Source organism: Vulpes vulpes, chromosome 8, assembly GCF_048418805.1.
Source record: "Vulpes vulpes isolate BD-2025 chromosome 8, VulVul3, whole genome shotgun sequence".
NCBI classification, from domain to species: domain Eukaryota; kingdom Metazoa; phylum Chordata; class Mammalia; order Carnivora; family Canidae; genus Vulpes; species Vulpes vulpes.
Window position 1 is genome coordinate 85,115,385 of NC_132787.1, and position 21,635 is coordinate 85,137,019.

Genomic DNA, 21,635 nt, shown 5'->3' on the forward strand with positions numbered 1-21,635 from the left:
CTTTGCCCCAAGATTATAGTCTCAATTCATGCTGCTTATAGGAGTGGGTTCCCCTTCCCTCACTCACCCTTTCCGATTTCTCCCCACCTACCAGCCCTGCATGCAACCTGGTGAATGACTGGCCCAGATCATCCTGCACCCTCCTCCTGTCATGCAGTGAAGCCCAGAGGCAAGAGCCTTAGTGCAAACTCCTGTCCCTTGAACTCACTGTTAGCAGGTTGATCAGATCCATGTTGGGTTCTAAGTGGTGGGAGGCGTTCTGGAGGGACACCAGTTCACTCAGGGTCACGGAGAGCTGGTGCATTTTTACAATGTTCACTTTGTTGTCCTCTGTCCAGTCTGGGAAAATAACATGGACTGCTATCAAGTCCTTCAAGTGCACGCCAAGGATGGGGATCTTGAAGCCCTCACAGTCGGCGAAGGCTCTGCGGTAGCTGCAGTAATTGCCATTGGAGGAGACCAGCTCTGTCATTTCATGCCAGTTCTGGGAATGGATGGAAAAGGAGAAGTTTCAATCTTCCTTTCTGCCCACCCCCAGGCCCTGCATGTGGCTAGGACATTCCTTGGCCGCTGAGAGAAGTATCAATTGCACCTACCCTGATGTAGGGGAAGTATTCACCTGGAAAAGGAAAATTAGAAAAGGTACTGGTTCTGGCTGTGAGTGGGAAAGATTGTCCTATTCAACTGCAGAACAGAAATTGCCCTCACCTCTGCCTGCCTGCTAGGGATACTGGCATGTTAAACAGCATCAAACACCTGCAAGCATGTCACACTTCATGGAGATATTATGATCCACAAATATAAGCATTATCATATTAAAATATATAGTATATGACAGTGTCCTCATTGTTCTAAGAAAGTTGTAGTCATGAGATTACTTGAAGGTTAACCTGGGACAGAATAGGGTAGGAAAAGCCACACTGGGGTGTGAGATAACTACGGTTTGGGACCCTGTCATTAACTAGAAGGGTGACCTTGAACAATTAACTTCAGGTCAAGGGGGCCTCAGTTTCCTTTTCTGTAAGAAAAAGGAGTTCAGATAATTTTCAAACAGACACTAGTGATTCCAAGCCTGTAAGAGCCTCTACTGAATACTTATTCTTCACAACATGTAAAATAGGTTTTGCTCTTTACTTGAAATTCAGTACAAAGCTAAAGGAAAATAAGACACTTGTATAGCAACCCCCCTTATACATAGAATGTGTGCCATGTTTTAGGTCAGAGAGCAGCATATCTTGGCGTACATCCTGCTGTTTATTGTTAGTTGCCCAACAGCAACTAGATCTTCCAAATAGACCTCATTTTCTATCAGTCTGCACTTTCTCCAAGCAGCCCATGTGACTCAGATGGAGCTGCGTCCATTCCCAGGTCCAAAGATGGGTTCTGATTTACCATCATCCTAATTCCATCACTCTGGTTTGTGATTAATTCAGGAACACAGAGGTAAGCCAATCGGCACATTATATTGCTATAGCAACTGTTATGGTCCAGGAGTGAGCATATGACTTGAGGTAGTTCAATCTGCCTAAAAAGAAGGTCTTTCATTCCAAGGGGGCAGAGCTGAAGAGAGTTTTCCCTATCTCCAACTTTCATGAGCAAGAAAGTATCATTTTCTTGCTGCTGCAGACAGTCCAACCAGGAGGGAAGCCAGTCTAATGAAACAAACAAAAACCTAATCCTCCAAAAAAGAGAGAGCTACTGAGCCAGAGCTCTGATCAGATCACACTTGGAGCTGGCCCTGTCTCTGGACTTCCAGGTATAGGAGATGGCTCATTCCCTTACTGTTTCAGCAATTTCAAGATTTTTAAAAAACTTATAGCTGAAAGTTTCCTTACTGATTACAGCATACTACATGGTTACAAGGAGATCTTTTCATAAGGATGAAATGTTCCTTTTTACTCAATAAGGGAAAATATTATTATTGTGGTCTGGAAATAAATATGACAGAAAAAGCTGGGTTTAGGACAGGATTATTATTTTTTTAAAAATATATTTTTGTTCCTGAAAACTCAGCTATAAGTCTGCAGGATTTCTAGATAATGTCGGCATCTCCCTCCTCCTTTGTATTGTTCACTGCCCTGAACACAGTACTATGAGTAGAGCAAGTGTTCAGTGACTTCATTTGAAGAGGGTAGGGTAGGAATGATTGGTCTTATTCTCCTTGTACCCCTGTGTGTGTCACAGTGCCTATCATATAGTAAGCACCAAGCACTCTCTTCCTATTTAATTCCCCAAGTGTAACCAATCATTGCCTAAGAGGAAAACTTTCCCCCTGAGTGACATTTATTAGGAGCATCCTATCTCTCTTTTTTTTCCCCCCCAAAGATTTTATTTATTTATTCATGAAAGACATAGAGAGAGGCAGAGACATAAGCAAAGGGAGGAGAAGCATGCTCCAATGCAGGAGCCCAATGCGGGACTCAATCCTAGAACTCCAGGATCACGTTCTGAGCCAAAGGACAGATGCTCAGCCATTGAGCCACCCAGGTGTCCCTAGGAGTATCCTATCCCTAAACAATTTATAAATGACTTTTATTCCTTGGGATTAGGATCTAATCCACTGTACCTTTGTAACTTCTGAAGAAAGATGAGAATGAGTCTCCTTGAGGCGTGAAATGGAACTATGGCTAAGGCCTCCCACCACTGCCATCAGGGTGTTAAAATTTTTGAGCTGAAGGAGCTTCTGCAATGAAAAATCTTAATATCAATACTTTGTAACAATTTTAAAATTATTCTGGCCTTTCTGAATTACAGGTGAATGCATGCACAATTTCAACAAGGATCTAGGAAAAATATTATCAATTTAAAATGAAGTACAAATGCAATCCACCAGAGAAACATTATTTTATAGAAAAAAATAGTTGTAATAAACGCTTCTAAGTATTGCCGATTAAAAGCAATCCTCTTTCATGACAGCATTATGAGTTGTTCAGTAGATATGAATACTTTTACTGTCCTTTATATTTTGAACCCCAAATTTCTTCAACTTTTCTCTAGAGTGAGTGAACATCTAGATTCGTTTAAGAATCCCATCTAATTCCCAGACATACATACCTTGGCAACATTGATAAACTTTGTAATGACTTCTGCCCTTTGCTGGGGGGTTGGTTTGCTAAGGACCATCAACTGGACCCACTTAGAGATTCCATTAAATAAAGCAATAGATCTCTCCAAAGTTGGGTTATTCTCCAGGCAGCCATGGATGACATAGCTTTGGTAATCAGTGAACTGGTAAAGGAAGATCAGAGACTGAATTATAATGGAGTATTTGCAAAACCAAAAATTAGAATGCTGTATGGAAGATGTGGGCTACTATTTCATAACAACATGATTTATTTAACATTCATAATGGCATCTTACACATTTGAATATACATGTACCCTTAACATTATTTTGCTGTGTTTCACTTCCCCCATACATAGACACATACTTCCACATCACAGTGTTGGGGGTGTGGGTGGGAGTGGGGAAGGACAAGATTTGAAGTCACATTCCAATGAGACCTAAATTTGCTGGTTCATAAGATCCACCTGGGGCATTTGTGTTATACGTAATGGTTTCTGGGAATACTCCAGACCTAAGGGATCAGTATCTCCAGAGGAAGAACCTAAGAATCTCCATTTTTCAGTCACTACTGATGATTCCAATGGTCAGGCAAGTTTGAAATATAGTGGCATACATTAAAGAAAAGGAAATGAATATAAATATAATGATTTCAAGTCAGGATAATTTTGTAACATTTTTTTTCAAGAAAAAATAGAAAAAAAACACTAGTTGAAGTAAGGTAGCTCTTAAGCAAAAAAAAAGACACCATTTCAGGAAGTCAGGATGGATGTCATCAGATACATATGAGCCTTCCATCATATAAAGAGTGCAGGGGGTTCCCTCTCATGGCCTGCTGATGGAGAACCATTAAGGTCCTCTCCAGGTAGGATTATTTATTGAAAAGAATCAGCCTTTCAGAAATCCATACTTTCAACTTCATGTTCTTCTTCGCAAGAAATAATGTAATTAACTCACTGGCATCTTAGAAAAGAAAGAGGAAGAATAACTGCCCCAGAGTTTGCTAAGACAAAGGCTGATTGTGAGCCATTGTAAAAATATTATCCTAACAAGTGGATAGTGAGTAGGTGGCTAGGAAGAAACCGTAGCAGGAGGAAGAGAAAAGAGGTAGAGAAGGAATGCTATCAAGACAGAGTAGGAAAGAAAAGTTTAATTCAGGATCTCCATTCCTGGGAAAGAAACAACCTGATAGGAGATTTTCGTCAAAGCCTACAAGTCTTATTTTCAACCTACACCCATAATTAGGCATTTATACAAATCCTTACCTAAATAAAGATTTCTTCCCTCAAATGAAGGGGCTTGCAAAACATGTTCACTTGGGAGAAGTCAGTGGAGCTACATAAACCTTGAATGGTTAAATCTCCACTGAGTATTTAGAAAATCATGCTTTAATCCTATGAAAGGAGACATTGAAAATAGCGACAGATATATAGCTCCTAAGCCATAAAATAAAGACAGGATAATATTTATCTTTGGTTAAAAGGGATTGTTCCTGTGAATTAAGGGCACTTTTCCAGTGGAGCACAATGACAGAGCTGCCAATACTTCAGAGTATGAAAACGCAGCTCTTGGGAAAGTTGGCATGGGGGTTGTTATCCTTGGAAGAATAAATGTCAGTTTCTTACTGAGATCCTTCTAAAAGATTTATGCTCCAGAAAAGTGAGGTGCTCAGCCAATTCAATGGGCTCCAGATGGTCAAACAGCAGACAGGCTTTTCCCTTCTTGGATACTTTTTTCCTCTGTGTGACTCTTCTCATCCAGTCATAGGAAGGACTATAAAAGAAACAGTGAGTCTGGTCAATGTGCTGAAAGGCCATTTCACTCAATGGAAGTTATTAACCTACTGACTCTGTAACTCTTGGCCTGCTTCCAGGAGCTTGTGCAAAATACACGCCCTGTCCTTCATATTTGAAGAGAAAGCCACTGACCCATTGCCAATAGAACATAAACTTTGAGCTGTTTTTCCAGACAGGGTGGGTTTGCACTGATCTATCCAGAATCTCTTGGTCGCTCTTTCTTGTGACCAGTTAGGTTGGGATCATAGGAGAGAGGTCAGGGTTAGGTATATAAATTTGGCAGTTTATTAGTATATAGGATGGTGATTTAAGGCACCTGAAAACCACCAAAAGGTGGTTCTCACACTCCAGCAACATATGCATTATCTGAAAAGCTCGTTATAAAGACAGAAGTCAAAAAGAAAAAAAAGGTCAAAAAAGTAAAAAAATTAAAAAATTAAAAAAAAATAAAGAATAAAAAAAAATAAAGACAGAAGTCTGACCTCACTGCCAAAGATTCTGATTTGCTAGGAATGAACTGAATAATCTATTAACAACATCCTTAATGATTCCTAGATCACGTACTGTTGATCAGGACTCTTGAAGAAGTATTCTAGGAAAATGGACTAGAATATGAATGCCAAGGACACAAAGGTATATCTTTGCAAGATGCATTAACCATATATAAGGTCATTAAATAGTTTTCTAAGGTAACTAACAAAGCTAACTAGTAGATATAAAATGCTGGTCTAATAAGTACTGAGTTCCTAATAATTGAGCTAACCAGTTCATGGCAAAATTATAGTCAACATTTGTACAGCCTCAGACTAACCTCAGAAGCACACGGTACAGGGCTTCTCAAACTTGAATGAGCATATGAATCACCTAGGGCTTTTATTAAAATGCACTTTCCAATTCAGCAGGTTTAGGGTGAGGCCTAAGAGTCTGCATTTCTATTGAGCTCCCAGGTGATGCCAATGTTACTCATCTACAGACCACACTGTGAGTGGCCAGGACATAGGAGACAGGAACTAGATTTAGTAACTAAATATTGAGCATTTATTATGTGCCAAATGCTATGTTACTATGTATTTGTTGGATGCTCATAATAGCTCCATGAGAAAGGTACTATCACCATTTTACAAATAAAGAAACTGAAGGTTGGAAAGATAAACATATCCAGTGGGGCTTTTCCTCAAAGGAGCACACCTTGATTCCGAAACAGTATGTACTGAGTTTAAGTGGAGTCATCACCACTCCCTCCCCCAAACAGTGGACTCATCATGTTTGAAAGAAGCTTGTGCCACTCTTACATGCTGGATATGTCGATGAGGCTGATGTGCTTTTCATACCCTAGTTGACTAGCTACCTCCCGGAACTCTTCAGTCATACGGATCAAACCAAGATCCAAATTAAACTCTGCAGGAAACTTGAGAATCCAGTACCTGAAAGGCATCAAGTATTTTTGACGATGAGATTTCAAGCTAGACCTTCATGGAAACTATTGTATCATTTTACAGATTATATTTAACAATGAACCCAAAACCATATCCCAAATTAGCAATCTCCTATTCCCCACCCGTGACACGGGGTCTCACTCTTCCCTCCTTCGATCAAGGACTCTGGGATCACACCCACTCTGAGTCTCTCTCTCTGACCCTAAGTTCTGAGCAACTGCACTCACATCTAAGTGTTGAACCATGGCTGAGAGGAAACACTTCTCCCGACTCATGACAAACTAGATAGGAAAGCATGTGTGTGGTGGGGGGATAGAGAAAAAATGAATTTAGTCTTTCCAAGAGCTAGTTTCATTCCCTAACCACATCTGCTACTGCTTGATCTCTAAGAGAAAGATAAATTCTACTCCCAGGAACAGAGAAAGGCCAACTTAAACAAAATGAGTATAAGGAGGAATCTGAGTCAATTCTATTGCCAAACCAGGTCTGCTGCCTGGGGCAAAAGAAATTGTCAACCATTCCAGAACCATATATTACAAGACAATTACATGTATATTTACCTCATGAAGTAGCAGATCTTTAACCGAAATTCATCACAGCTTTCTCCACTGGCATCTCGATACGTATACTAGTTAAAGAAAAAAAACCTCTGCACGCTGTTTCCTTTGCCCACACCTGTTTGACCAGTTTAGATGAATTCCTAATAAGAAGGCCATACTGGGGACATGTGGGTTATGTGGATGTTCACATAGGGGAGAGAATGGGCTCTGACGATGTCAGCACTGAGTAATTATAACCTACACACTACTCCTTAATATTGAGACCTGGGGACCCTCAGACCACTGGGGACTAGGATCTTGCTCCCTTTTAGGGACCTCTGCTCAGGGTGAATGTCCTCTTACCCCCTGACATCCCCTTCTACCCTGTGGCTGTGGGAAGGATGGAAAGAAGAAGTAGGAAGTGGAGGAAGCTTGCAATGAGCAGATGGATGCCCATGTGGCCCTAATAAATACTTGACAGACCTTCGGCCTTTCAGACTCCTCCTACCCTGTGAGGATTCCCAGTCATCTGCAAGCTGGGCTTGAAGCAGTGGGAGACTGTAGGAACCAACATTAGTGATGACATAATAAATATTAGATCTCCGGGAATAAAACCTCCCTGTAAATGTGAGACTGTTTTGTCATTTTGGGTCATTTGGCTTTCAGCCACCTTTCAAGACTGTGTACAAAAGTGGTAGACTGCTAAAAGCCCTTATTATAGAATGAGGTTTCTGTGTTTTGTTCTGTTTTTACTTTTATACCCAGAAGGAAATCTGAAATTAAGGTCAGCCAACAAATTGCAATAAACTTGCTAGAATGTTCTTTGTGTCTTGTCAGCAAGGGAAGATGTGAAAACTCAGGTGGTGTTTATGCCTGAGCCAGATCCCATTATTTTGGCTGGCATTACCATATGTCTAAACTGTATCCTCCAAAATGTCCATCATTTTGCCATCCTAAAAAGAATAAATTAGTTCTGGTATCAGTGTTGGCTATTCTTTCATTGTACTAACAGCAGAAATGTTTAAGTCAAGTTAAAAGCATTCAGCCTACAGCTTCTGTTTCATTTTATATCTAGTAATTATTTTCAAGTAGAGCCAAAACATCCAGATGGATAGTCAACTGTTTGGTCCATCATCCAGATGTCTTGTCTAGACATCTATATATATTCACAAAACAGCTGGATAACTGACTAAAGACTGTTTATTCATCTTAATTTACCGGCTTTTGTTAGACACTCTATCTAAATACAGAACTTGATTTATGATGGTAAAAATTACACAGTAGTTGAAAAGATATATGCAGAGAAGTTTTTCTGCCAATTCAGTGGAAGATAAATACCATCGGTGCATCAGTAGAACTATTCTTGGCAAATAACTATTATTCAGCTCTCCATTGTCATCTGTTAAAAAATAAAATAAAATGAGTGAGAAGACAACAGTACTACAGTACTACTCTTCTCTTTTTCTAATAACAGTTGAGAGACATTAGTGTCAAAAATTTTCTCATAGACCCAATTATTGTTTTCCTCTTCCTTCCATTGGTACTTCTTTGCAAGTTAAGTGGATAGGAAGGTTTCACCCTCCCTCTGGTGCTGGATAGCCAGATTTAGCAATTAGCACTATAAGACACTTAATAATCTGAACTAAGGTAAACCACAAATAATTTTTAGTATATGTATATCCCATGCATTACTTAGGACATGCTTACATGAAAAATATACTTTATCTGAAATTTAAATTTAACTGATCCTCCTGTATTTTATCTGGCCACCCTACTCTGGTCTAACTCTTCCTATAACAATCAATTTTAAAAAATTAAAAAAAAACCCACATGACTTTGTGCAAAGAATAATCTGAAACGCTGAAGTAGATATGTAAACAATGTTTAAAAAGCATATGGCTGGGCAGCCCCGGTGGCTCAGTGGTTTAGCGCCACCTTTGGCCCGGGGTATGATCCTAGAGACCCAGGATTGAGTCCCATGTCAGGCTCCCTGCATGGAGCCTGCTTCTCCCTCTGCCTGTGTCCCTGCCCCTCTCTCTCTCTCTGTGTGTCTGTCATAAATAAATAAAATCTTAAAAAAAAAAAAAAAAGCATATGGCTGTAAAGTTTGTAACCTAGTAGGAGATCTAAGACATATATGCACATGTAGAATGGAGCAGATTGTGCTACTCACACTTGTCTGAGCCAAAAGATGGAGAGAGGATCACAGCACCCTAAGAAAGTCACAAAGGACTGTGGAAGGAAGCAGTTAGCATTCCTGACAGTGGGGATTAGGAATGGTATTGTCAACATCTGAGACAGTATCTGAGATGAGCCCTGAAGCAGAATTTCAGTGAAGGCACAGAGGTAGAAAGATGCAGGGAATGTTCCAGAAACATTAAGTAGACAGAGTGGCTGGCATGTTAGCTATGGGCAGTAGAGGGAAGGAAATGCAGAGGGCAGTGTTATTAGGGAGATAGATTGAGGTAAATGAAAAAGGACTTAAATACTAAAGATGGAGACTGAATTCTGTTCCACAGCAACACTTGCATCTGAAGAAAGGGGAAGTGAGACTATCAAGGTATATCAAAGGGAGAAAAGGCTCATACCAAACATCTCAATGCAAGTGCTCAGCAGTTCATCTAACGTTGCTGCTTTTCCAAGTCCACTTGACCCCATGGTTATATAGCCGTTGTCAAAAAACTAGACACATTTTCAGCATCAGATAGACCATCTCCATAATCCTGTAACTTGGTAATGTTTGTGTTGGTACCAGTGTCTATTCTTAGTTATACTTCAAGATTCTAAAGAAACAAGAAAAGAAAGTTATCAGACCAGAGTGCAGACCACATTAGAGTATTACTTCCCTACCTAAAAAGATAAGGACTTCCAATGACTGTATCCTTTTACAAGGATCAGAGTGACAGAGATTATGTCAACCACGAGGATGGCAAAATGCCTACAAAACTGTTCCTTGGTATGCAGGGTGCTCCAAGACCACAGAAATGTTCTGTTAGATACCATTCCATTTTGTAGCTGACATTTTTTTGATACAAGATCTTACACTTTCTTCATATTCTTAAGTGATGAGAGATATTTAAGAATATTACAAATGTTACATGGTTTAATATTATTACAAGTATATAGAAGGAGATAAATTTTAAAGTTCAAATATACTGGTGAGCATCATCCTCAATGATCATATATACATTCAATAACTGATTTAAAAAATCTTACTTGCCTATTTTTAATAGTAATAGTAACATTAGTAGAGTAGTAGTGGTAGTAGTAATAGTGAAAGTATTAACAATAAGCTATTGACCACTCACATTATATACCAGGTACCATACCAAATGCTTTAAATATATTATCCAACTTGACCTTCATAATAATACCATTATGACCCACACAGTGATGCTTCATAGCAATGCTTCCTAACAATAGTAATTATTATTCCCAGTTTACAGATGAGATCATGAGATTTGCAGAGATTCTGCAACTGGTCTCAAACCAGACAATTAATAAGGCCTAGAATCAGGACTCTGTTGTAAAATAAAACTTTTAGTTTCCTGTTCTGTCTTTCATTGCTCTCTCAAGTAGGGATATCATAAACTGTTACAATTTGGCCCCGTAATCTAGTGAAGAATATCACTCCTCCATACCATATCAGAAGCTGGTCATAGCCAAATGATCTGTTGCATAGGTAGAAGAAAAATGTGGATATAACAGAGGTCCCATTTTACAGCATCGTCATGGGAAGCATGGGATTAGAAATAACCTGTTAGGGTTCCTTACACTGGAAGTACTGCCATTGGAAACACCATCATTTTATTTTACAGATTCCTTATGACAGCTCCCTATATATAGCTCTTAGAGAAGGTCAGAGATCATGATGTAAGACAGTTATCCACTTTGGTCAGTTTAATAGGCAAATGTGGCCACTGGGCCTTAATCTCTTAAACTGTTTGAAGTCAGTGTCTATTTTACTTTCAAAATATATTTATTCAACTAGTAATCATTGAGTACCCAACAAATGCCAGGCACTGAGCTAAGTACTGAGGCTGCCAAGATGAACAAATCATTGTCCCATCCCTGCCTTCAGTAGGCTCAAAGTCAACTTCAGAAGACAAACACACGAATGAATAGAAAAAGAAGCTAATGTGTTTGGTTGTGTTAGTTCAATAAGACCACCAAAGAGTGACATTTGAGTGGGTCTGTGCACTAGGCACATAAATCCAAAGAGAATTTTTTGCCATGTATTATTTCTGTGTGAAAACCATATTCTTATACCGGAGGTGCCATGCTCAAAGAATAAAAAATAGAATTATTTCCCATGTGCTGTAAAAATAACAGAAACACTGGATCAGTGCTCTCCCACTTCTGCTGCTCAAATGATTTGTCAAAGGGAAATATTAAAGATGTCTGGAACCAACTCTTTTTATATCTCTTGACCAAGTTACCGTATTGGTGAGGCCTTTCCTGACCACCCTATTTAGAACAACAAGACCTTTCTCCCCAAACTCACCTCCTATTTGGCATGCCTTTCCTCACCTCCTGAATTATTTTTCTTCCTAACGATTAACCCCACATGACATACTATATATTTTACCTGTTTATTTGTTTTGAAATCTCTCTAGCACTATAAGCATAAGCTCTATGAATACAGGGATTTTTGTGTTTTGTTCTCTTTTGGTGTGCTCAACTCCAAAAATTTTTGTCCCTCACAGAGAAGATACCAAGAAAAGCATTTGATGAATTAATGAATAAGTAGATGGATGAATAAACAAATAAAATAAAAAACTTGTTAAAGCTTTGTCTTTGAATATGTATATATTTGTATGAATGTGTACTACACCTTTGTTAGTTTTAGTAATTTAAATCAGCTTTTAGTAAACATCCTGGGACAGAAGTTCCTGCGAGCTTTCTAGACTTAATAGTATCTGTCTGTATTCATAACAAGAACTTTTTATCTCTTCTAGAACATTCTGGGGGCAACCCTTTTCTTATTTCCCTAATGTAAATTCTGTCAATCCCATTAAAGTCAAGATTGGACAAGTGACAAGTTTGATTACCGCTCTCATATATATAGACATTTTTTATCTTGTTAACTTTTACTGAATAATAAAAATAAATTTAGATCCAAACAGCCTAGATTAACTAATAATCTAGTTAACTAGATTAACTATTATTTAGTTAACTAGATTAACTAAACAATAAATAATAAAGTTAGATCCAAGCAGCCTAGATTAACTAAACTAGATTCTCAGATCAAAAGAAAAATTATTCAGCAGATCTACTTGAGGAATCTGGGGTTTCCCGATTCCTCTCTATAAGGAATACCTTATGGAGGGGTTTCCTGATACCTTTCCATAAGGGGTTAGAAATAACCTTGTACCAAAGACCTGTCACCATGTTTGGAGTTATATTTATGATCTGCAATGAAGCCAGCATCTGAAAGCCAGGTAGGCTGGACTATCCAGTTACAATCTGTCTCTGCAATCAATAGATATGTCTATGTCCCTGCTTAGCATTTTGTTACCTGAACGTGTACCTGAAATTTAATTTTTATATGTGTGGATATTATCGTGTCTACAACTGCTTCTCCAAAAGTAAAGCTTTTCTATTATAGAAGCAATATAGGGGCAGCCTGGGTGGCTCAGCAGTTTAGCACCGCCTTTGGACCAGGGTATGATCCTGGGGACCCGGGAGTCCCACATTGGGCTCCCTGCATGGAGCCTGCTTCTCCCTCTGCCTCTCTCTCTCTCTCTCTCCCTCTTTTTGTGTCTCTCATAAATAAATAAACAATTTTTTTTAAAGCAGCAATATATATTCATCCTTTAATATAGGACAGTAAGGAAAAGGGAAGGAAAAAATGTTATCCATAACCTCATCATCCAAAGATAACACTCATTAGTATCATAGCATGTTTCTTTTGGTTTTTCTAGGCATATTTATCTTGTCAAGTTTCTTACATAATCTACAGTAGTTTAAAGAAATACTCACTGGTTTCACACTGAAAGATATCCAGGTCTGAACGAATTTTAAGGGCAGTTATCATCATTGGAAAATGCACTGGGGATGCAGTCTGCAGAACCAGCTTATCCACCTTGAATAACAAGTACTTTGGAGAACCTGATAGAAGAACATAAAGAAATCCCCAGGCAGAGTTAATTAATAAACGCCCAAAAGAATCTACATTGTGTTACAGTATTCCCAAAACCCTATAGGTAGTTTTGAAATTTTGTCTAAATTTCATCTACAAAGTCAATTTAAAAAAATAAAATTATTCAATATAGTTATTTGAGGACTTTTTTTAAATCAAGTAATTAAAAAAAATCAGCCTATTAAAGCCCTGCAAATGTGGCAAAATCAAAATTTATATCCATTGTGTAAACTACTATTTTGATCCAAATATACTTTTATCTTTGGAGTAGTCCTTAAGAATTTCCAAACACTAACTTTGGAATGTTAGTAAATCTCTAAAACAGTTTGTTGTGGTGATCATCAAACTAACTCTAAATCACTCCTGTCACAACCTGAATGTCAATGTTATTTTAGTCCAGGTTGTTTAGTCTCCAAATGATTTGAGACTTGCTTTATAGTGTTGATAGGTACTCTTTGGCTGCAATGAAAATTACTGCTCTCCAGCATCCACATTTTCTCACAAGTTTGAAAAGGACATAATAAGCCAAAAATTTCCCCAGGGCTTGAATTACTTCTAAGAGAGAAGTTCTCACTTCAAAAGGTCAATAGAGTTCTTTTGGGTGTGATTTCCAAAGGCCATGATGTATTCATGCAGCAAAAAGGCTTTCATTAACATGAAAGCCTCTATCTTCAAAAAATCCTCATGAAGTTTCCTAGGACAATAAGAACCAAGCTCCCAATTTTAGAAATAGTAAAAAGGAGCCAATTCTATACAGCTGTCCATTAACAGACATAAATTAGCACCCAAGCCTCTTGACTCATAATCTTGGACTGGATTTCAACATTAGATAAGCAAATGGGAAAAGTTTTACTTACCTCTGAGTAAAATGCCATTAATGCTGCTTACTTTACTAGACTGTTGAAGGAGTTACAGAGGTAAAATCTACCCACTGCAGGTCCTATAGAACACTGGTTGCCCACACTACCTCTTCCCTTCCAATATTTTTTTAAAGATTTTTATTTATTTATTCATGAAAGAGGTAGGAGAGGCAGTTTCCCTGTGGAGCAGGAGCCCAAAGCACGACTCGATCCCAGGACCCTGGGATCATGACCTGAGCTGAAGGCAGACACTTAGCCACCCAGGCACCCAATCCTTCCAAAATGTAAGGGTTTCTAAAATGAGGACTTAGGTGAAATTAAGGACCAATATGATTGAAGTGACAGGAAGAGAGGTGTTACATTAGAGAAGGAAAAAGGAAATCAGAGAAAAAATATTGTGACACTAGAGCTGCCAGGGGTAGGGCAGGTGGCCTCATCAGCAATGGAATTCCATTCCCAAAAGTTCTCCAGCCAAAGTAAAGTAATGACTGTCAGAGATGTTGTAGGCTTAATTCCCAGATGGTGTCTAGGAAGCATGCCAGAATGACAGCAAAGTTTGCTCCTGGTTCCAGGATTGTAGGATTTATAAGGTGAAATATTATATCTAGTAAGTATTCAACAAATAGTTTTGAAATGATGTTGGCCATATTAGAACTTCCAAAGATAGTCTCGTCTATAGCATTATCTCCATTGCAATAAAAAAAAAAATAACAAAAGCCCTTAAAGACTCTTCCCTCCTAATGGCAGATATTGTCTTTATTTATAAATGACCACAAATATGTCTTTGCTTTTATATGACCTTTGTATGGAGATAAGGGGATTTCTCTAAATGCCTAAATCCTTAGTGAGAATGAATGCTAATTATTACAAACCTTTTAGCCTTAAGGATTAACAACTAATGTGTCATAGCATTTGTTGTTCTGGCCACATTCAAGCTTAATCTACTTTTCTCACCACAGACATAAGATTTGAAAGATGCTGTGATTATATTCTCTGAGACTCCATTGGAAAAATCAAGGCTATTAAGCTCAGTAAGAGAAATGATAACAAAACCCTAAAAACTAATGAATTTATTTGACAGATACTGAGGATCTATTAGACACCAGATACTAAACAAGATACTAGAGTGGCTGGTAGAAGAGATTGGGTACAAACAGAGAAAAGGATAAATTGGTGAGCAAGAAAGACATAATTCTTATACTCTAGTAAAGAATTAAACAAGTAATTACAATAAAGAATCCCAGGAAGGGTAAGAACTCTAATTTTATTCCAGGAGCCAAAGGAGTTTTAGCTAGGCAAAGAGTGGATGGGAAGATGGCAATTATGAAAAGCTGAAAGACATTTAGAATGACTCAAGTATTGAATGTGGCAAGACATGAGACTAAAAAATCCATAGGCGTAGCTCATGATCAGTATTGTTAAGCTATATGAAGGAGTGTGGGCTTTATCTGAAAGGCAGTGGGAAACCATTGTTTTAAAGGGGAGTAAGAATGTGGCATGATCCTATGTAAGTTTTTTTAAAGATCCCTTCAGCTGCAGTATGGAAAAGAGATGTACCCTGATGCAGAAACCAGTTAGTAGTCAATTATAACAATCTAGGCAAGAGACAGATTGCTATCTAAACCCGCGTGTGGCAGTAGAGATGATAAGGAGGGCTGGCTACAGAATATAATTTGAAAATAGATGCAACAAGATTTGCTGATCCTATGGCTTTGGAGAATGAACAGAAAGGTTTCTGCTAATAACTTCCAAGTTTCTAGCTAGACATTTGGTTGGGTTATAGAGCCAATCCCTTGAGATTGAGAAACTGAGGGGAAGAGGAAGGAGAAGGAAGTTCATAGTAAACAATGATGAGTCCAGTTTTAGATGGGTTAAGTTAGAGATGTCTGAGACATCCAAAGGGAAATGTTGACTTAGCTTCTGGAAACCTATTAAATTTCTGAATTGATCCTTGAGCATATTTAAGTGCTAAGAATCAGTGGAAAGGAAAATTTAAGGAACAGGACAAAAAGAATTTAATCTATATAACAAAGTCCCTGAGAGGATAAAAGTGATGGCCCCATGCCTAGGTGGAGGGATTTACCTTGGATATGGTAACAGGTCACCTTTTTCAATTCAACAGCAGGAAAAAGGGGGAGAATGAGTAGAGGTATAGATAGATTTGTCCTTTTGATAGCAGGAAGTCAAGGAAGTTTCTAATGATTCATTAACTCTAAAAAGGAGATAAGGTCATCTGCTGGAAGATCCAAGGTTTATCAAGAGGAAAAAATATGCAACAGATGTAAAGCACAGAAGAAAGAAACCAGAATTACTGGGCTATTTTCCATTATTTCCATTGCAAGGGCTGATGTTTCTCTTCTGGAGTTTGTTTTGAGAGAAGTTTAGTGTTCCCTGTTCCCTGGGTGACATCACTCACTTGTGCCACGTTTCTGAAATTATTTAACTTTTCTGGAACAACTTATATGGCAAGTTTCTTCTTTATGGAACAGGCAATTCTGAGTTAATGCTATTATATAGTCCAGTCACATGTGGTTTCCATAATTCAGAGCTAAAGCATGGCTGCCATTTGCTAGGCAGTTCCCTCACAAGAGCATGCATCCCTCCCATTTCACCTAGCTTTGCTTCAAATGGTGAAGACAGACCCTACTGGAAGTGAAATAATAAAGAAATCATTTGTCTCATTTGTCTTGATCCAGGATATTGCATTCAGGTATCTACAGCCTCAGCCACCATTGCCGTGTCCTCTACAATCCCTGCCGGGATTCCTGTATCTCTGCTCCCTCACACACATTTATGAATAATGGAGCAATATCCCCAAATTGTTATTTAACAATGACATATGGAGTAGCTGCAGAAAATACTTTCTCAACTCTGAAAGTAATTTTTTTTTCATTCTTGTCTTGGATGGATTTATTTAACGTGATAATGAAGTTTTCCTGGGTTTTAAACTTTTGTTGTTGTTTTTCTCCTACAATGAGCTTTTCCTAAATCAATAGGGCATTAGTAATCAACATTGTTGTGGATTTAAGAAAACAAAGTAATAATAGCTCTCTCAAATACTACTTGCTGGTGGCATGTAATGTGATACACATAATGTTGGGAATATTATATTTAAATCTTGTAATATCCTGAGATCGAAATATTATTCTATTTCATAGATGATGAAGTTGAGGCATATGAAAATTAAGTTATTTGTCCATATTATGTTACTAGTTTAGTGGCAAAGCCAGGTCCGTCTAAACCTGAAAATTTATATTTTTTCTACTACCCACACAAGTGTTAACTGTTCTTAAGACTTGCCTATTAGATCAATTTCTGGGCATTGTCTAGAACAAATGTGGACTATGCCCTCTGCTTAGATTCTAAGTATTCTATCACTGGCCCTATTGTCTGAAGATGAATAACCATCATTATTACAGCAAGCGTGGCATTTCAGGGACTCACTGGTACCAAATACTGAATGGAAGTCAAATAAGCAGCTCAAAGCTCATTCCAAAGGCCCCCTTGTTATTTGGGTTAACAATTAAGTAACAAGGTTAAGCTGTATTATATTTATTTTCTTGGTTACTGATATTTATTATCAGCAACCAAGCAAACATATTTATAGCTATCTGACATGAGTTGAATGAGAAATGAGAATCTTGAAGAAACTATAGTAATAAATATGAAATTCCAAAGTCCAACCAAAGAGATATTTTCCTAGCATTTGGCTGAAGCCAAACACAGAAGAGAACCAATATATGCACATATTGGACATTTGCAATCAGATGGTTTCCAGATGGACACATTCAACTCTGTGGAAAGGTTATGACCTCCTATGGCAACTCTAGTGTTCCGATTGTAAATAATATCCCAAAATAAGATTCAGAACTAGAAAACATTTAGCTTAGAAGTTACCATTTTAAGCTTTGGGAAAACAGTTTTTATGAAGATCGGGTGTTTTCTTCAGCATTATATTTCTAAAAATTTTGTCTGTGGCACTAATGCTTGAGAAGGACCTGGTTCCAAATCCCCTGAAATGAGGTCACGTCCCCTTATCCTTTGATTGTTCATTTACTCCAGAGTGAACTAGATGATGATGATGCTGGTGGAGGAGAAGGAGGAAGAAGTCATCGTTTTGAATGCTGTCAGTGCCAATATGGTGCTGGAGTGCTTTACCCATTGCACTCTGGGAGGCCAGTATTCTCCCCAGAAATCTAGCAATAAATAAAACTCAGTTAAACCTTGTTAATTAGTCCTTACAAAAAATTCAAGGAGACCATGTGGGATGAGCTCTGAGCTCAGCTTATTGACTTCTGTTCAGTACTTGGTATCAGTACTAACATAGTTATGCCTATGTGCCCACCAGGAGCAAGAAGACATTTTCAGCAACTGGCATGAGTGAATAAAACTCTTAGAAATCCACCCACTGGGGCCAAATGACAATCTTAGGGGTTAGAATCTACATAAAGGGGATCTAAGAGAATGAAGATAAACAAAAGAATGTGAACAGAAAGCACAGCCTGCAGTATCATCTCTCTCTCTAACCTACCATCATTCTCTGCTGGGGTGGAAGCTGCCCATCTCTGAAAATCTTGGAAAGCATTTTAAAACCTGAGTTCTAAGTTCTTTCATAGGAATACAGCAAGAAGCACCAGACTTCAAAAGTATCACCATGCTCACAGAAAGATGTTTGGTTGAACCAAAAAAAAAGGGCCAATGATTATTAAATGTCTTTTAAACACTAGGTGCTATCATATGGCCTGGAGATGTAAAGAACCCACTTAAAGGGCCTATATCCCCTTGTAGGATACAGATTATAAACCAATAATTATAAAACAATGAGCCCAGTAAGTCCAGTGTCACAGAAACATGCTCTGAGTGTTTATGAGAGCACAAAAGTGGGATCAAATTTAACCAAAAAGATATGGAAAGGCTTCCTGAAAGAGGAGACATCTGAGGATATTTATGGGTCACAGAACTAGAATAGGAAATACCAAACTCAGTGGTACCAGACAGCAAAACAGCCAGAAATATCTGAGCTTGATTCCAGAATTGGGCAGATTGATATCATCAATTTGTTATCAAGAAACTTTTACCCTCACAGGAAAAAAGAACACATATGGGACAATACTTAGAATAAGAGCTGATGACAATAAAATGATTGGGATGCACTGAGTTCTGAACTGACATTGGATTTTTTAAAAAGCATAAGTAAATGGATGCACTGTGAAAAGCACTGGGATTATATAATGCTGCTTTATTAGTAGTATTAAATTTATTATCCAATTTTACTATTAACGGTGATGACTTTTTTAAAAGATTTTATTTATTCATGATAGACATAGAGAGAGAGAGAGAGAGAGAGAGAGAGAGAGGCTGAGACACAGGCAGAGGGCGAAGCAGGCTCCATGCAGGGAGCCCGACACGGGACTCAATCCCGGGACTCTAGGATCGCGCCCTGGACCAAAGGCAGGTGCCAAACCGCTGAGCCACCCAGGGATCCCCAACAGTGATGACCTTTAAAAGTTAAATTTCTTGCACTATTCTAATGCTAACTTTTGTATACACATATACAGACCCATTCAAGGATGTAATATTAATTTCTCCTTTTTAAGTAAAGCTGTGCTATCATCCAAATGAAAGCTTTTGCTCCTATTTAGAAACCAGCATGTTCAGAGTATTCTTTGGTGGGATGGTAAAGTCTCACTTTGCAAATACTTCTGAATCGAGGATTTGGGGCTAGACCTTTATTTTTTAAAAAGATTTTATTAATTTATTTGAGAGAGAGAGAGAGAGAACCATAAGCAGTGGGGGCTCAATGTGGGACTCAATCCCAGGACCCCAGGATCATGACCTGAGCCAAAAGCAGACATCAAAGGCTTATTCAACTAAGCCACCCAGGCGCCCCCCGGCTAGATCTTTTACTGAAACCAATTAAAAGTATAATATAGGAACCAAAAAAAGTGCTTTTAAAATTATTTCTGTATTCTCAATTAAATGTATACAGCCCAAAGGCCATAATTAGAAGACTCCAGTTAATGACTTTGTCATCCTTTCTGATTTCAGGTGTTTTTCCTACAGCAAATGTTTTTTCCTTTCTCTAAAAGGAAAACACATCTCAAGAGGTAGTGGTATCTTTTTTCTTCTCATTTACGGCATTAACTAATTTCACCTTATTCCTGAAAAGAAATCCTTATACATACCAACAAGAGAGAAAATATTAGTGACTAATATATGTCAGCAAAAGAGAAAATATTAGTGACTAATATATAAGTTAAGTGTCTTAGGTCCCACTTAACTTCTCTAATGCTTGCTTTCATCATCCCTAACACAGAGAAACAATATTACTCTGTCTTCCTCATTAGAGCAAAAAAAGTCCACTTAAAAAAGGTTTTAAGAGCCTAAAACACAATGAAAAAAAAAGGAAGTCCTAAAATTATGAAATGTTCCCAACTATATTTTTGTAAAGTGGTTATTTAGAATTTAGAAGATATTTCCACACTAGAACAATATTATAAATGGATTAATAGCATATTACAGACAGAGTATGAGGAAGTCAGTGGGCATCCATCACAATGCTGAAAAGAACTTTGGAATTCTCACAGAATTTAGAGATTGACAGTACTAGTTTGTTAATATGCCAAATTACCATTTGGAGATTGTGTAACAGCTAGAAACATGAATCAGATGGGTATTTTTTTTCTTATTAGAGGATCTAGAGAGACACAGAAAGAAGAAAAACAGAGGGAGAGGAAGATTCCTTCTAAAAAGTAACTACTAAAGAGTTGGAGGAGACAAAGGACTGGAAATATGGCTTTGTTGATATAATTCTAAAAAGGGAGAATGATTGGAGCGAAATTGTTAGCAGTTCAAGTAACCATGAGGTGTCTTTTCTGGCCAAACCCAGAAACAAACAAAAGACACCAGCTCCCTCCTGGACACCTCCCCTATCTCTCTCATCCTTTTACAACCATGTAGAATTTGCTGGATTGGTTGCATCTTCTCATTAGTCCACCCAAATCAAACTCTGTCCAGTCCTCCCCTTTCTTCCCACCCCCACATTTCACTGCAACTACTCTGGTGGAGACACCATGTATATGCTAAGGCTCAGCAGCCCTGTGTTACCTCTTGACCACCCTCCCCCTGAAATTCTTCCCTCGGATGGTTTTCCTCGTGTGTCTCTGGTCACACCTCAGTCACACACAGACTTCTCCTATGGCTGGGGGTCTACAGGTATTCGTGCCTGGACTTTTCTTGTCACCTCAGACTCTCCGTGGTAAACTCATCCACAGCCACAGCTTCCACTACCACCTCCATGTCAGTGACTCCAAATGAGGCCAGCTACATGCTGTACTCTATTGGAGCAGGAGTGGGGGCTGCAGACAGGCAGACCTGGGGTAGTGTCTCAGCTCTGTCACTTAATAGTGGGTACCTTTGAGAAAGTTTCACTTGTAGGTAGGCTTTCATACCTTACCATCATACATTGCTACTAGAGATATGAAATGGTGCAGCCACTTGGGAAAACAATTTGGAAGTTTCTCAAAAACTTAAACGTAGAGTTACCATAACACTTCAGCAAATTCACTCCTAGGTAGATAGATACCTGAAAGAATTGAAAACTTACGTCCACATAAGTTCAGTAGTACTATTCATACAGCCCCAAAGTTGAAACAACCCAAATGTCCATGAACTGAAAAGTAGATGGACAAAATGGTATATGTGTATAATGGAATTTGATTCAGCCATAAAAAAGAATACAGTACTGGTACATGCTGCAGGATGGGTACACCTTGAAAACATAATGCTAAGTGAAAAAG

At 38.4% G+C, this 21,635-nt stretch overlaps 1 protein-coding gene across 7 annotated transcripts in view; it reads right to left on the reverse strand.

The window, feature by feature from the left end:
- The window catches only part of RASGRP3 (RAS guanyl releasing protein 3), a 99,647-nt gene that overhangs the window by 26,223 nt on the left and 51,789 nt on the right, over positions 1–21,635 (reverse strand). For all 7 annotated transcript variants that reach the window (XM_072767318.1, XM_026016031.2, XM_072767316.1 and 4 more), the window contains 9 exons: positions 12,817–12,945; positions 9,423–9,617; positions 8,131–8,233; positions 6,856–6,918; positions 6,152–6,283; positions 4,689–4,836; positions 3,055–3,228; positions 2,567–2,683; positions 209–484 (listed from right to left, as the gene is read on the reverse strand). In XM_072767318.1, coding sequence (XP_072623419.1) covers positions 209–484; positions 2,567–2,683; positions 3,055–3,228; positions 4,689–4,836; positions 6,152–6,283; positions 6,856–6,918; positions 8,131–8,233; positions 9,423–9,492 — 1,083 coding nt within the window. In that variant the 5' untranslated portion in view covers positions 9,493–9,617; positions 12,817–12,945. The remainder of the gene's footprint in view (positions 1–208; positions 485–2,566; positions 2,684–3,054; positions 3,229–4,688; positions 4,837–6,151; positions 6,284–6,855; positions 6,919–8,130; positions 8,234–9,422; positions 9,618–12,816; positions 12,946–21,635) is intronic.